This window comes from Micromys minutus (assembly GCF_963924665.1).
Source record: "Micromys minutus genome assembly, chromosome: 23".
Taxonomy (NCBI): Eukaryota; Metazoa; Chordata; class Mammalia; order Rodentia; family Muridae; genus Micromys; species Micromys minutus.
Genome location: NC_137958.1, coordinates 50,712,421 through 50,728,155, shown reverse-complemented (window position 1 = coordinate 50,728,155; position 15,735 = coordinate 50,712,421). Strand labels below are relative to the sequence as shown.

Below are 15,735 nucleotides of genomic sequence, written 5' to 3'. Positions count from 1 at the left end.
TTGGCTAAGGGCTTGCCATAAACTGTATATATTATGTTGAGATATATCATAGATATCAATTAGCAGTGTTTGTTGATTTTTGTTAATTTGTATTTTGTTGTGTTGTGGTGGTGGTGGTGGTGTGTGTGTGTGTGTGTTTCCCCTCTTTTGATTTGCTGCTCTTGGAATATTTATTTCTTGCAGTTATTGGAGGGTGGGCTGTGGTTAACCTCTTTAGGTTGGAATTTTTCTTCTAGTGTTTTCTGTAGGGTTGGATTTGTAGATAGATCTTACTTAACCTTGGTTTTATCATAGAATGTCTTATTTTCTCCATCTATTGTGATTAAAATGTTTCCTGGATATAGTAGTCTTGTTTAGCATCTATTATCTCTTAGAGTCTGCAGAATACCTGTCTAGGCCCCTCTGGCTTTTAGAGTCTTGATTGAGAAGTCAGGTGTTGTTTTAATAGGTCTGTCTTTATATGTTATTTTTCTTTTTTCCCTTGCAACTTTTAATATTCTTTCTTTGTTTTGTATGTTTAGTGTTTTAATTATTATATGGCAATCTATTTGGTGTTCTGCATGCTTCTAGTACCTTTACGGGCATGTCCTTATTTGGGTTAAGAAAAATTTCTTCTATGGTTTTGTTAAAAAATATTTTCTGAGCTTTTGAACTGGGATTTTTCTCCTTCTAGTTTTGTTATTCTTGGGTTTGGTCTTTTCATAGTGTCCCAGATTTCTTGGATGTTTGCCAGAATATTTTTTAGACCAAACATTTCTTAGCTGGGATATTCTTTTTTTTTCTAATGTGTCTTTAATGCTTCAGTATTTCTCTTCTATCTCTTGTATTTTGTTGGTGAAGTTTGCCTCTGAGGTTCCTCTTTGAATTCCTAAGCTTTTTCACTTCCAGATTGTCACCTCAGTTTGGGTTTTCTTTATTAATTCTATTTCCACTTTTAGGTCTTGAACTGTTTTTATTCATTTCCTTCTGCTGTTTGTGTTTCATAGATTTCTTTAAGGGATTTATTCATTTCCTCTTTAAGGACCTTTATTATATTCATAAAGGCTATGTTAAGGTACTTTTATTGTGCTTCAACTATGTTGCAGTTCTCAGGACCTTCTGTGTCAGAGCTGTTGGCCTCTGGTGGAGTCGTTGTCTTAGCAGATATTGATTGTCTTTTTACATTGGCATCTAGGCATCTGGGTTTGGGAAGATTATAATTCTAGGTGCTGATATCTGATCTTGTCTTTGTTGGACTTTTTGTTGTTGTGGTTGTTGTTGTTGTTGCCCTCTCTAGTTCTTAGAGTATGGTGGCTGTGTGTTGCCTGATAGGTATGAATTCAGTCACTATCTTAATCAAGAGTCCTAACTTCCCCTTTTTAATATCTTTTTAAATATCATTCTTGGGAATAACCATGCTTGGTCATGGAAGATTGCAATTTTAATGCAGTGGGATATGTTTATTCCTACCTTTTCACATAGAAGTCTTCAAGTGAACATGATTAGCAAGAAATGAGGCTTTCTAAGAGGAAGATTTAAAGAAACTGTCTCCAGTGGGATAGCTTTTATTAAACATATGAAAAAATAGAGTCTGAATGCATGCTGTCTGTAGGTAGCCCTTAATGGCTAGGGGGGAGGACAGAGTAGTGACTTCCTTTAGAGGCACCTAGGGCAGGTCTTTCCCAGTGTTTTGTTTAGAGGCTCAGGATAAATCCCAGATTGTATTTATTGGTTAAATGGGTTATGTGATCAGAAAATGAGTCTCAGAAGCCTTTCTGAATTGCAACAAATTGTCCACTCTTCACTGACCAAAATACTACACTAGCTCTCTGCTTTCTGGGGCAGGACAAGATAATTTTTTTCTCTCTGTTTATTGAGGTTTGTTATCATGTAGCTTGAGATGGCCTCAAAATCCCTCTGTGGCCAACCAAGGATAGCCTTGAACATGGATCCTTTTGCCTTTACTGCCTAAAGGATGGTGCTAGGTTTTTGTCCTTATACCCAGCAGAATGGGCAAGTCTTTTATGGTTTGGTCTGTCTGCCTTTCTGTCTGTCTGTTTGGTTGGTTGGTTGAGGTTTTGGTTGTTTGAGAGATTATCAACTTGTAGGCTGACTGATCTCAAATTTTTAATTTTTCTGACTCTGCCTTCCAAGTGACAGAATTAAAGGCGTTTGCTATTCTCTCTCTCTCTCTCTCTCTCTCTCTCTCTCTCTCTCTCTCTCTCTCTCTCTCTCTCTGTGTGTGTGTGTGTGTGCGCGTGTGACTATTAAACACAACATTTTGAAAGAAGGAAAACATAAAGGGATTTAGAGACTCCAGACAAACAAACAAGCTACACTTATTCAGTCAGTCAATGATACAGCCTTTAAACAGTGCAGCAGCTTTAGTGACTGCTACCCTAGCTAACAGTGCTGTGAGGCTGGCTGTTCCTTTCTTTGTTTTTCTTCTACCATGTCTTATTGTGATTCACCACGCACACCAATTTGTCTCACTATTATCTCCCATAGATATTTCTGAAGCTGAGTATTTCGGAGAGATTTTAGCAAAAAGAGATGTTATGAATGGGGATTGACATTTAGCAGCTGGCCTGCTGTAGGAGGCCCTCCTCAGTGGTTGTCTGTTTGCAAACCATCAGGTGGTAAAGAAGGCAAGCAGAGAGGCTGAGTTCAAGTCTCTGTCAAGTTGAGCAGTCTTAAGCAATTTGATAAGTTCTGGAGACTTACTTATCTATCTCTAAAATGGGAACATATTTGTTCCCATTGTTGTAATGTAAATCTTTATCCAGGGCTCAGCGAAGTGGATTGCCTGGGATGCTATCCTATGACAGACTACCGTTGCATGTGTTCACGTACGTACGTGTGTGTGTGTGTGTGTGTGTGTGTGTGTGTGTGTGTGTGTGTGTGTGTGATGGGGGAGGGAGGGAGGGAGGGAGGGAGGGAGGGAGGGAGGGAGGGAGAGAGAGAGAGAGAGAGAGAGAGAGAGAGAGAGAGAGAGAGAGAGAGAGAGAGAGAGAGAGAGAGAGAGAGAGAGAGAGTGAGAGGGAGAGAGAGAGAGAGAGAGAGAGAAACAAGAGCACGCCCAGTGCCCCTCTCCCCGAAATGGCTTGCTTGTGGGTGTGTGCACTGGGCCATTCTCCGAGCCTGTGGCTGCCAGCGCCAGGATGAGAACGAGGCACAGGTTCTCCTGCAGCTGATTGGCAGCGCTGGGTGAATGAACGCGCGTGGGGCTGGAGCAGCCGCGGCTCTGTGCGGATGTGTGCGCCCGCCCGCTGGCCCTGGTAGGAGCTGCGGGCGGGAGGGCTGGGAGGAGGGAGAGGAGGGCGGGCGCGGGAGGCGGCGGGGAGGGCTCTGAAAGCCCGGCAGCCGCGGGGCCCTGGCGCGGGTGCTGGGCCGGGGAATCGGGCTCACAGCCAGGAGGCGGCGCTGTGGGGAGGGAGTGGGGTGCCGAACGCGAGCGCAGCCGGGCCGCCCGCCGCCTGCTGAGAGCGCTGCGGGTCACAGACCCGGCAGGGGACAGACGGTGGGCGAAGCTGCGATCGCCTGGCAAGCCAGGGGGAGTCGGGGGCTCTGAGCTGGAGTCCCGGAGAACACTAGATTCGCTGAGCCTTGCCCAGCTGGAGCCCGCTGAGCCAGGGAGCCCCTTCTCCCAGGGGTTGACTCTGGGGACTTGCCGGAGCGAGAGAAGCAGGTCCGTCGGTCCGAACTGGGGGAGCGGGAGTGTGGTGTGCGCACGCGCGTGTGCTTGTGTGCCTGCAAGGAGTGGGTGTGTAAGGGGCGTGAGAGGGGGGAATAATAGAAATGATGGTGTATCTGTACAGTGTGTTAGGGTTGTGTGTGTTGCTAACTGCATATGGGGAGAGAGAGAGAGAGAGAGAGAAAGAGAGAGAGAGAGAGAGAGAGAGAGAGAGAGAGAGAGAGAGAGAGAGAGAGAGAGAGAGAGAGAGAGAGAGAGAGGAACCCACTAGGAGGGAGAGGGAGAGGGGGGCACATCAGGGTGGAGTGTATATATGTGCAGGAGTGTGTGAAGGGTGCGTGGGTGAGTGTGTCACGGGTGCTAGGTGCAGCTGCGTATGTGTAAGGATACTGGGTGCACGTGTGTCCCTGGTTCATTTTCCCTTCCCCCACCAGATGTGTTCTGGGGAGGAGGTAGCCTTTCTGCAGCTGCCCCTTACCAAGCTTGTCTGCCTGATCTCCTTTCCCACGGAGAAAGAGAGGGTTAATCGGTGCCTCCCTCAAAAACTCCTAGGGTCACAGGGAGGGTAGCAGCAGGCCAAGCCCCCAGAAAGAGGGGAAAGTCTCCGGAGAGGCTCTGCTAGGCCAGGTACCCTGTCTTTCTGGCATTAGCCAGCATAGGCTTCCAGGTCAGATCACTCAGACTTGTGTCTTGCCCTTCCCCAGGGCCTTGTGCTCCAATGGTTTCTTTCAGGGACTGGAGATGGGTTTCAGGAGCCAATCAGGAAAGTCTGCTTTTTTGCCACAGTCTTACTGGAACGATGCTTGATATACAGTGAGCCTCAGTAGCTGTTTGAAAGAAGGGGAAAACGCTGGGTAGAGGGATTGGGGAGGAGGGAGAGAATCTGCATCTGGGAGGACAAGTCCATGCCTTCTGTTCTGGTTAAGGATGAGGCTACTGCTTGTAGTTAGACTTGTAGTTGGACATCAGTCACCTCTGTGGGAAGGTTGGGTGCATGGTGGTGGTGGGGTATTCAGGGAAGAGATTTGCACTGGAGCCTGCAGGTAGTGGGAAGGGGCTGGCAAAAAGAGGTGCCATGCCTCTTTCAGGCAGAACATTTTGCCTGTGTTCCTGCACCTGCTTCTCTGTGATTAGAGCCTTTGCCTAGGGTATCTGATCCCCAGAAATGGAAGAAGGTGGTAGAGGCCGTGACTTACAGGATTTCTCCTCCCTCTAGGACCCCTGAGCTCACAAGGTGCTGAAGAAGTGAGCTCCCTGCCCACCCAGGCTGCTAGGCCATAGTGGAACCATGGCAGGCCGGGGCTGCCTGGAGCTGGGGCTGTTCTGCTGGGTCTTGCTTGCTGTACCTGTGGGTCCGCAGCCTGCTTCCTCTGTACCAGGTGCCCCTTTTACTACTCTGACCCCACCACCTCAGAATGAGGCCTCTATGCTATCTCTCAACCTAGGACTAAACTTCAAATTCCATCTTCGGGGACCAGCTGCTGTCTGGGGAAGTCCTGTCACTGAGACCCATCCTCTTTCTCCTGGACTACACCAGGAGTCTGAGGAAGACCTGGAAGATGATCTGAGGACTGATCCCCTTTGGGAAATGCTGGTGGGTTCCCCTGGTAACTACCTCCCAGAGTGGGGCTCTGCCGAAGGCAGCTTCACACCTTGGACCTCCTCCATGCCTCCTGAATCTACATCCCCATTCTTAGAGCCCACCAAGTGGCCCACTGCTTCCTCTCAACCTAGGATGGGCACCGTGACCTGGGCCACTGCTCTGACAGCTACAGCACCTTCAACCAGTGCTCCCAGGCCTCATCAGGGTGAGCTTGAGCTGAAATTTGATGTGGCTTTGAGAGCAGGTGCAGCCCCAACTCTTGGTCATCGGTCACTACCCCTGCTGCCCAGCCTGCGGGCCAGCCTGGCAGAAATTGCTGGGCGCTTGGGACCTTTTGGTAAGTAACCACCCCATTTGAGGTGAATCTCTGTTGGGCATCAGTTAATGAGTAATACACACTGTCCACTAGTAGATAGGAGGCAACTTCAGCCTAGACTCCTTTTGCAGGGTTCTTTGGTACTACTCTGTCTCCACTCCGGAACTTCTCAAGCCAGAGTTACCAAGGTACAACAGCACATCCAAGTTTTGCTTCTGAAGTGTCAGATTCTCCTGGTGAGTGCTGGCTTTATTGTAACAAACATCTGCATGGCATCAGCTGAGCTAGTAGTCTGTGGTCTGACCATCATCACCTTTCTTGGCCTAAGGAATGTCTGCATTGCTTTTTCTAGTCTCCAGGACAAAGGCTAGTGTTCCTTGGGGCAGGAGGGGAAGCAGTCTCTTTGCAATATTGACTCTGATTTGATGCTTGTAATTTAGTTCATGGTGTACATGTGGCTATTGTTCCTGAGTCCACTATTTTCTTAAGACAAGCTCTGAGGAAGGATAGAGTTTTCTCCAAAGTTTCAAAAGCCACAGCCAGCTGGTAGGATGACATTTGAGCCCTATATGGTTTTTTTTTACAGGGCTTTTTGGTGCCACTAGGTCCCTTCCCCCACCTCTCCTGGAAAGAAAGTTTTCAAGCCCAAGCCTGTTGGATCCAGTGGCTTCCCCAAGCTCCGTTTCAATCAAGACAACACCAGTACAACATGGTAAGCATGCAAGTTACTTGTATTTGACACTGCATGCCAGACACTCAGCTGTATCCTGTGACCTTTCTATGTCACTATCCTCATAACCATACCACCTCTCTCTTTATCATCACCATGGAGAAATTATAAATTAATGATCTAACAGGTATTGTCTGGGAAGGTACTACATGGAGTTAGGGAAATGTTCTCTGAGGTGTCTACTATCATAGGCAAAGTAGGACAGAAAAAGGTAAGTCAGAGCCAACTAGCAGGAGCTACTCTATGGTCTTAGAAGCATCTCTCCTTCCACTCTGTCCTGGGTGCCTGGTCTCCTTTTCTACCTCCTCCACTACACTCCACCCAGCCTTGGAGTTTTCTTCTCTGCTGTTTGATCTGTCATGACATGCTGTCAGACCTGGACAAGGCTGAGCCCTTCATAGAGAAGACATCAAAGAGAAGACCATGAACAGACAGATGCCACCTTTGTTTTAGGGAACTTTTCAGAACATGCACCGAGACAGGGCAATGGTACCAAGGAAACAGCTGACCTCTTTGAGCCTAAGTCTTCTCATTTAAATAAGGTCTGATAATAGAATGCCTTCATGTGTGTGTGTGTGTGTGTGTGTGTGTGTGTGTGTGTGTGTGTGTGTGTAACTCTAATGTCTCCAGGTAGTGTAAAGTCTTGCTGGATACCAAGCAGAACCTCATTAAACAGTACCTCTTTAGCTTTGCAAATACACTTTCACTCAGTCTTGCAGATACCCTGGCCTTGGCCCCACCTGCTGATGGGATAACAGAGTTCCCAGGGCAGAGGCCAGGGGTGCTCAAAGAGAAGCTTTGCTAAATGAGGCCATGGTAGCCATGGGTAGGGACTTCCAGTCCAGCTTTGTTCTACTAAAGACTTCCTGTGTCTGTGAAACATCTAAGCCACCCTACTAAGCTCACCCATGGATACTCTGGCTTCTTCCAGCCCCAACCCTGACAATGTACTGTATTCTATGGTGTTCTTCAGCCATCATCATAGTGCTTCCTCTGTGGTGTGCAAGAAATGGCCTCTGCACAATTAGTGTGCAGCAGCGGCAGGATCTGCTGTGGGTCAGGGGCAGCTCTGTGCCTCAGGGGATAGATGCTGGCTGGCATTCTGTCAGCCTGGTGACAGTGCTGGCCAGGCAGGTTTAATGAGTCTGGACAGTATCAGAGGCAGCCTAGTCTCACAAACCCCCTCTCCCCATCTTCCCCTCACTGGTGGTTGCAGGAGTTCAGTCTCTTCTTGCTGCTCCTCTTTTATAAACCCAGTGTGTTAACCCTTGCTCATGGGGGGGGGGGAATTCAATATTCTATGTTGTTTTGTTTTAAGATAAGGTCTCCTGTAGCTCAGGCCTGCCTCAAACTGGCTTTGCAGCTGAGGCTGGCTTTAAACCCCCGATCCTCCTGCTGGTATTTCAGGTGTATCTCACCATACCAAGCATCCTAGGATATTTCTAACTTAAGTGTCACATTGGGTCGTGATATAGGGCTCCTTTGCACTGCATCTCCCTTTCCTGGGGGGAAAAGCTTGTGTTTACACATTGAAATTTTATAATGGGCTCTCCCACATCCAAGGACTTCAGGCCTATTGATAAGTCCCCATTGTTTTCCCTCTGTTCCCTGACCATACTGGCAAGTCTGGACTATAAATGGCTAGGGCCTGGGCTATCCAGTTGTTAAATATTTCCAGTGTTACAGCTGCAGAGTATCAGTCTCTATAATTCTGGAGTTGGGGGTAGGGAGGAAAATGCAGCCAAACCATTAAATGGGCTGCAGCTTCCAGAATCCAGAGTTGATTCCTTAGTCCTTTGATCTGGGCAGCTGATGGATAATCAGACCTGGCTTCTCCTGGACCTAGATTATAATTTCCCACTCCCCTCAGCCAGCCTTGCCTTGACAATTACTCATGTTGACATCCCATCTTTTCTCTCACTTCTGAGGTCAAGGGCCACAAGGACAGGGTGGAACCTCCCTGAAGGGGTGGCCTGCTCATGATCCATCTCCTGGCAATATAAGGAATACAGGACCACTGTCTTTGAGGGGAAACTCAAAGCAATTTCTGAGGAAGCTACAAATAGAGAGACAAGAGTTGAGGACAAGTGGTGCCTTCAGAGGCACAATTTAGGCTGCCTTCTACCTGTCTTCATCCATACTTGGCCCAGCCCAGCTCTTGGAACAAACTCTGGTTCTTAAGAAACACTGTTTCAAATTGAGAAGTCTGTCTCTAATACTTGAGATGTCTCTTGTGTTTTGCCTATTTTCTCTCCTGGATTTTATAATTGCTGAAATTTTATCTATTGGTTATTGTGCTTGGGAACAGAGACAAGAAATGGGGCTTCATGAGTCAGATGTGGACATGGTCTCTGAGAACACATGTCTGTATGGTCAGCACAGAGGAGAGGCTGATGAATCACAGGTGGGGACAGACATGGGCTTCTGGGCAAGAGGGCCAAAGGAAACCAAGGTAATCCAGTAAGTTAGTAGCAGTAGGTTAGACTAGGCCATTAAAGGGGGATATAAAATGAGAAGAGGGGTGTATTAGTTTGATGTACTGACTCCAGGCTGGTGCCTACCTGTTTCCAGATGAATGGCCATTGGGGGAGAGGAATGCATAGCACTAGGTCAGTGTCCTTTGAACAACTTAGACTGAGACAATAGACTGATATTCACTCATCAGACTCTGTTGTTTTTCTAAACAAGTTTAAGATGTGCTAAGGACTCTCCACACAGATCATAGACTTAAGTCGTTAAACCAAGCTCTAATCTATGGGGATAGAGACTCAGTGGTTAAAAGTTCACACTGTTCTTATAAAGGAGCCAGGTTGACTCCCAGCATCCATATTGGATAGCTCACTACTGTCCATAACTCTAGCTTCAGGGAGTGCAACACCCTTTTCTGGCCTCTGTGGACACCTCACCTGTAAATACCCAACACACATAATTACAAGTAAAATAGATCTTTAAGAAGAAACTAATTTGAGGTCAGAACTGATCGCACACAAACAAGATGATTGATTCCATATAAACATTGGCCAGTTATGATATTGGCCAGAATTATGTATTGAATAATTTTTCCCACACCAGAAACACAACTTATTTGTCTTCATGACTGTTACGTGTAACAGGTATTCTTACCCAATTTAGATTTGAGGAATACAATGTAGTGGTAACCAAAGTGTGTTACTACTTGTATCTGACAGGGAGCTCTATGTGTTTAAATTTCTGATTTCTACCTCCTTGCCTTTCCTAATTGTCCAGTTCTTCTTTTTCTGTTCCTTGAGCTGCCTGGGACTGTGCTTTTTTTTTTTTTTCCTGTTAGGTTTTTGCTATCTCTAGCATGAGAGAATAGCCTGGAGGGTTGTTCCTCTATTATCCTGCTGGGGGATAGCTGGGGCATAGACAATTGAAGCAAGAGTATAATCATCAGAGGTCCTTATTCATCAGTACACACCTGTCCCCTGTCCCCCCACCCCTTTGTGGCTGTCTCTATCCTTCATTACCACCTTTTCTTCTTCCGCCTGCAGCTGTAGCCCCACAGAAACTTTAGGGTACAGAAAGAGATCAACTTCTAGCATATTCCTTTATGTTTTGCCATAAAAGGACCTTGAATCTAACCTTTTTAGAGCGCCTCTTGCTCCAGGAGAGCAGAACCAAGTATCTTAATCCCTTCTAGTCTTCACTGACTTCCCTTTCCACAAGAGATGTAGGAGATATTGGGGCATAGGATGAGGCCAGAGCCTCAGTCAGCAGACTCCAGCACACCTGAGGGGATCACTTATCTAGATATCATGTTGCCCCACTATGATTCCCCCTAACTGTTCCTTGGGGGTAGGAGTTCAAGGTCACTCTCTGAGACCCATCCTGTTGCAGTAAATATTATAAGTGGAAAGTCTTATCTCTTTATTGGCCCCCCGAGGTCTCACTCCATGGATGCTGCTCTAGTTTGGAGCCATGTGCATGGACTCTGTCACTTGGTCCACAAGCTATGCTCTGCACAACATTCCCTTTCCAGATGGTTCAGTCTGCCCATCCTGGTGCTTCTGTCCTGGAGTGTTTCTTTACCCCACTGCCCGGCACAAGCATGACTCTAAAGCCTGACAGTTTTTCATACAGTTTTATATATTACAATCTCAATCCACAAACCCTCTATCCCATAAGATTACATAAAATGGATAAAGATACAAACTGCCTTTCTATAAGAGATAAAAGACCTATAGAATCCCTTAAACCTATTCAGTTCTACCTAACGCTAATTATGGCCACGAGGATCCAGGTCTGCTTTTTTCAGCTCCATCTTGATTTCCTCCTCTCTGTTTCTCTTCCATTTTCCTCCTTTTTTCTGCCTACCTCTCCACTGTCTAATCATGTATCAACTTAACATAAATCTACACCACCCCAATACTATTTTCTGTAAAATGGGAGTGAGAAAAGGGGATACCTATATCAAGAGCCTTATACTAGGCAGTGTGGATGTAGTGCTGTGGTAGAGAATTGAGGTCAAGGGTACGAGTATTAGTTCGAGCCTGGCATAACAGGGCAGGCCTATAGTGCTAGCACCTAGGAAACTGAGACACCATGATTGTTGTGAGTTAAGAGGGCAATTTGGACTACATAATGAGTTGAGAGGCAGCCTGAACTACAAAGAGAAACCCTATCTCATAAAACCAACAAAATAAATAACAGAAGAAAAAGCCTTAGACTGATGGTTTTGTGGGTGAATCAGGATGGCGAGCTACTGCCAATCATTGGCTGAGCATTGGGGTGTAGCCTGTAAGAAGGACACTTAATAAAATGTGTTATTCTTAGAATGCTAGGGCAGGGGACTCTTACTTCTTTTCCTTCATTGTGTGTGCATGCATATGTTCATACATGCTCTATAAATAGGGACAAGAGAGTATCGAAAAGGGACAGGTGTGTGTGTGTGTGTGTGTGTGTGTGTGTGTGTGTGTGTGCAAGCATGTGTGTTGGGAGAAGAGAAGCATACTAGTACTTGTGCCAGGTTGTTGTGGCAAAGGGATACATATTGGTGCTCAGATCTGGGTCCTGGTACTCTGACCATTTGTGACCTTGGATAAGTTCTTCTGCAGAACCTCAGTTTTTTCTTCTGGTAAAAAGGGGACTTCATTTATTCAATGAAAATTACTCAGTGCCTCCCCCATGCCACAAACCATTTAATCATGGAGTTTCATATATGTGCAAAGGAAACAAAAACTTTACTCTCATATAATGTCTTTTCTGGTGTGGGGATTGAACTGAAGGGGGGCATCCACACACTTCCTTTTAGCTGCCAAGTCCTGTAACTTCTTAAGAAAACTTCTTCCCCAACCTAATAAAATCAAGGAGTGATTGAGGGTGTGTGTGGAATGAACAGTGGACAGATGGAGGAGAGTGGTCGCTGGAAGCTCCAGCCTGGAAGATGGGGTCCTGGGAGAAGAAAGGAAGAGAAGAAAAAACAGCTCATAGAAAAAAAGTCAGATTTCTAGCTGAGGGCTGGGGTCGGGGGGCTGCTAACAGCTCCAGTCAAACGTTTTTCTGTTCACAGACCCCACTGTCTCCGCTTCTGGCCCAGATGAACTCTCTCCTGTCACCTTCAGGAATCCTTCAGCACAGCCTGAATGTAAGCTAGGCTCTTGTAGTGAGCCAGAGTTGCCCGATGACTTGGGGCAGCCATCTGCCTCCCCACTGCCTCTCTTCTTGACTCTGGAGGCTGACTGGGCAGAGGCCAGAGCTCGCTGGGGTCTGGCCTGGGAGGCCCATGTGTATGGAGCAGGAGCACTCTTTGGCCTAGTGGCTCTGTTGGCTCTGTTGGCTCTGGCCCTCTTGCCCTGGCGTTGCCCTCCCGGCGCCCCCTGCCTGGCGTTGCTGGATCTGCTGCTGCTCTCGGCCGGGACCACTCGGGCCTTTCCGCTATTTTACGACGCCTACGGGCATAGGGATCGGCTGCCGACCCTCGCCTGGCTGCTACTGCAGGACCTTCCGTTGCCCTGCCTAGCCGCAGGCCTGGGATTGGCTTGCCTTCTACTTGCCCGGCCACGCACTCCGAGGTGCCCCATCGGCTTGGCGGCGCTCCTGCTTCTGGGGCTGGGGCTGGCGGCGGCCGCCGCCCTGGGGAGCGCTGTGCACCGTCCGCTGCGGCCGCTGCGGCTCGCCTCCCGCGGGTTTCACGCTTTCCTCGCCGCCGTCTTGTCGGGGCTCCTGCTGGTGCTCTCTTGTTGGGGCGGCCGGCGGAGGAGGGCAGGAGCACCTTTGGGAGGATCTGGCTTTAAGGGTGCTACTCCAGTCCCGCACGTGCGCAGCCCCTTCGCCCCGCGGGAGTCCTGGAGGCGAGCGGCGCGCACAGCCCCTGTGGCCGGGACCTTTGGGCTGCTGAGTGGAGCCCTACAGGGCTACGAGGTGCTTCACGCCCTGGGCTTCGGCGGCCAAGCAGGCCTGGAGGGGCCCTGGCCCTGGTGGGCTTTCCAGCTAGGACTGCGTCTGGGCGAGGTGGGCGTGGCGCTCCCATTAGCGCTGCTTGGCCTTTACCCTGCGCTCTGCAACCCACGTGTGCCGCGGCGCTGCTGGGCCAAGCTCTTTCGATTGTCTCCGGGACACGCTGCCCCGCTGTTGCCAGGAGGCTGGGTTCCCGGGATCCGGGACAAGGAGTCCCTGGGTAGCGCGATCGCGCGTGGGGATGCGGAGCTGCTGCAGCTATGCGCCCTAGCAGGCCCAGGTCCTGATCTCCTTCTCCAAGGTGACAGCTGCAGGGGCTTCGAAGGTGCTGGGGCCAACCCAACGCAGTCACCAGCCTCCTCCCCTAGCAGCGATTGCACGGTGGACTTCCGCCCGCCCTCACCCATCAACCTGCGGCGCAGCATCGAGGAAGCCCTCTGCAGCGAGACGCTGCTGGCTCCTGGCCTCTTTCAGAGCTCTGCCTTTGGGGAAGCCCTGTCTGGGCTCGGTCTCTATCACACCATCTCATTGGGGAACAAACTAGGGGCAGGATCCAGTGAGAAGACCGAGAAGGTCCCTGGATCCCCAGCACCTCCTGAGCTTCCCTCTCCTGGGACCTGGCCTCCGGGCAGCAGTGCATCATCGGGCTCTCTGTGCGGACTCTCACGAGACAGCTCGTCCATGCTTCTGTGTTCCAGCCCCGACAGGCTCCCACGCTGTCCCTTAGTCTGCGTCCTCAGTCCCCCGCGGCCCTCAGGAAGCAGCCCCAGTCTCCCAGCCTCAGGATCCTACCAGGCCCTATCCCCACCCTCCCACGACTCCCCAGAACACGCTTCTGAGCTGCAGACCGAGGAGGCTTTGCTGCAAGAGCAATTCCTGGATGCCTGCCGACAGATTGATGAGCTGAGCATGGGCAGCGACACCATAGACCTGTGAAGTGGCGGTTATTTCACAGCCAAGCCATTTGCCCCCCTTTCTGGCATCTGATCTGCTCAAGACCTCCTCACTGTAATAACTTCCCAATTCTGCCTGGTTCAGATACCTATCTCTGATTCTTTTCCATGCCCGGCCCCTGGGTGAGTGGGTCAGCAACCAGGCTCTATGGATTGGGAATCAGTGCCAACTGAGCCTTCTTTGGAGCCTTGCGGTGCTGATGCCCCCAGTTACAATTTTAGGCTGGCAGGGTCCTACTTTCCTTGGTCATCACCAGCAATAAAGCTTCAAGGTGCTCCACTCCTGACCATCATGCCCCCTACCCTGGTGCTGAGTAAGACAGCTATACTTAAAAGACCTAGTGCCCTGTCTGGGCTCTGTACCCACCTCTGCCATCTCCTTCATAGAACTAATCTCTAACAATGGATCTGTGGCCCAAGAGATCTTACAGCAACTGGGTGGGAAATGAGTGTTTTCAGAATCAATGTATCAATAAAATATTTTCAGAGGAGAATGTTTTGACCTTCTTGGAAAAGCTTAAAGAGGGCTACAACCTCAGCAGCTCCACCAGAAGTAGAAATGGTCTGCCTCAGACTCTCAGGGACTGTCACACGAAAGTGAGGACTCTTCTGGTGCATGAGTCCTGAGACAAGCACCTGGAAGCTGCCCATCTGAATGCCTGGTAAATGTCTTTTCCTAGAGGGGGCAGGATCCTGAGAGGTGGGGGACAGAGACTCTTTAGTGCCTGGCAAAATACCTTTGCTTCTAGGAGCCCTACATCAGATCTTGGGAGATAGCTTCCTAGGAACTAGTTAATAATAAAGATCTTTATGAAAATGTGGACACACTTGTTAAAGGGCCTGATTGCTTCAGTTGGGCCATTCAACAACCTGTCTGCCAAGTTCCCACAAGAATTTACAAAGAGAAAGCTGCTTTTTCTCATCATCAGGGAATCTCTGAGGCTGGTCTCACAAGGATCTCATCCCTCTTTCCCACAGAGATCTCATCTCTGATCCTCAGTAGAGAAAAATCTGTCTTCATTGCCCACCTCTTTCCCTAGCCCCAGCTTAGTTCTCAAAGAGAGATCAAGTTGCAGGGACCCATTAGCACATCCAGCCACTAGCTACAGAGTATCTGTTCCTTTCCTGAAGCATTTAGCATCCAGTTATATATACTCTGCATTTGTCATTTGGCTAAAATGTAATGGTTTATAGTGACAAGGTCTTGGATCAGGTTTGAAAATGAAAAGCTGGCAGTGTTTGGCAGATGTCCTGCATATCACAGAGAGACCTGGAATGGCATACACTACACATACGGCTCAAAGTGAGAAAAAAATTAGCACGCACACACACTTACATATGCACCAAACTTAGATCACCAGCTAATGGGTTTTGGAGAAAGGGGGCAAGGAGCCAAGAGGGATGCAGAAAGGGAGGTGAGGAGGGGGCTGAGGTCCTTGTTCCCTGCAAATGAAGATCTATCTTGATTGAGGATAGTATCTAGGGCCTAGAGAACTTGGAGGGAGAGGAAACCCATGAATGTCTAAGAGAGGGTAAGAGTCCTGGTGGAGAAATGTGAGGCAGTGGTGCAGGTGAGACTAAGGGATGAACCCGGAGTGGTCCTGACCATACCTCCTCCATCACTTGGCTCAGTGTGGCTCAGAAATTCTTGCTGCATCCTCACTCTGGGCTGAGGCCCAGAGAACTGCCAACTTCCTAATTACAGGCATTTCTCACTGGTGTCATAGTGGCTGCAGTGGGCCCAGCATTGGCACTGCATTGTATCATGCAAGGAATGCTTGCTGCTCTGAAAATTGTTCTCTTTCTTACCCCATTTCCCCTTCCAGCTGCTTCTGCTTGTACCCAGCTCCTTTGTCATTCCTTCCTCATGTTCAGCCTCTTCAGCTGCCCTGTCTTGTGCATTCTCTTTACTGAATCTGATTGGCTTCATGTACTCCTCTTCCCTGAGTGCAGAAGTCCAAATCTGGAGCTTCCCCATTCAGTCTGTTTCTGCTCATCTCTCACAGACACTTGTTTTCCCGTCTGAAAGCTCTGAATGCAAGC

General features: G+C 48.8%; 1 protein-coding gene across 2 annotated transcripts; it reads left to right on the top strand.

The window, feature by feature from the left end:
• Window positions 1-3,434: 3,434 nt before the first annotated feature.
• On the top strand, window positions 3,435-14,098 carry PRRT4 (proline rich transmembrane protein 4). Of its 2 annotated transcripts, XM_080936150.1 has the most exons (5): window positions 3,435-3,667; window positions 4,890-5,613; window positions 5,724-5,828; window positions 6,179-6,304; window positions 11,853-14,098. In XM_080936150.1, the coding sequence occupies exons 2-5, from the start codon at window positions 4,962-4,964 to the stop codon at window positions 13,673-13,675; spliced, it is 2,706 nt and encodes a 901-aa protein (XP_080792276.1). In that variant the 5' UTR covers window positions 3,435-3,667; window positions 4,890-4,961; the 3' UTR covers window positions 13,676-14,098. The 2 variants fall into 2 exon arrangements, with proteins under 2 accessions (XP_080792276.1, XP_080792277.1); XM_080936151.1 differs by lacking the exon at window positions 3,435-3,667 and having other exon boundaries at window positions 4,772-5,613.
• Window positions 14,099-15,735: the final 1,637 nt, after the last annotated feature.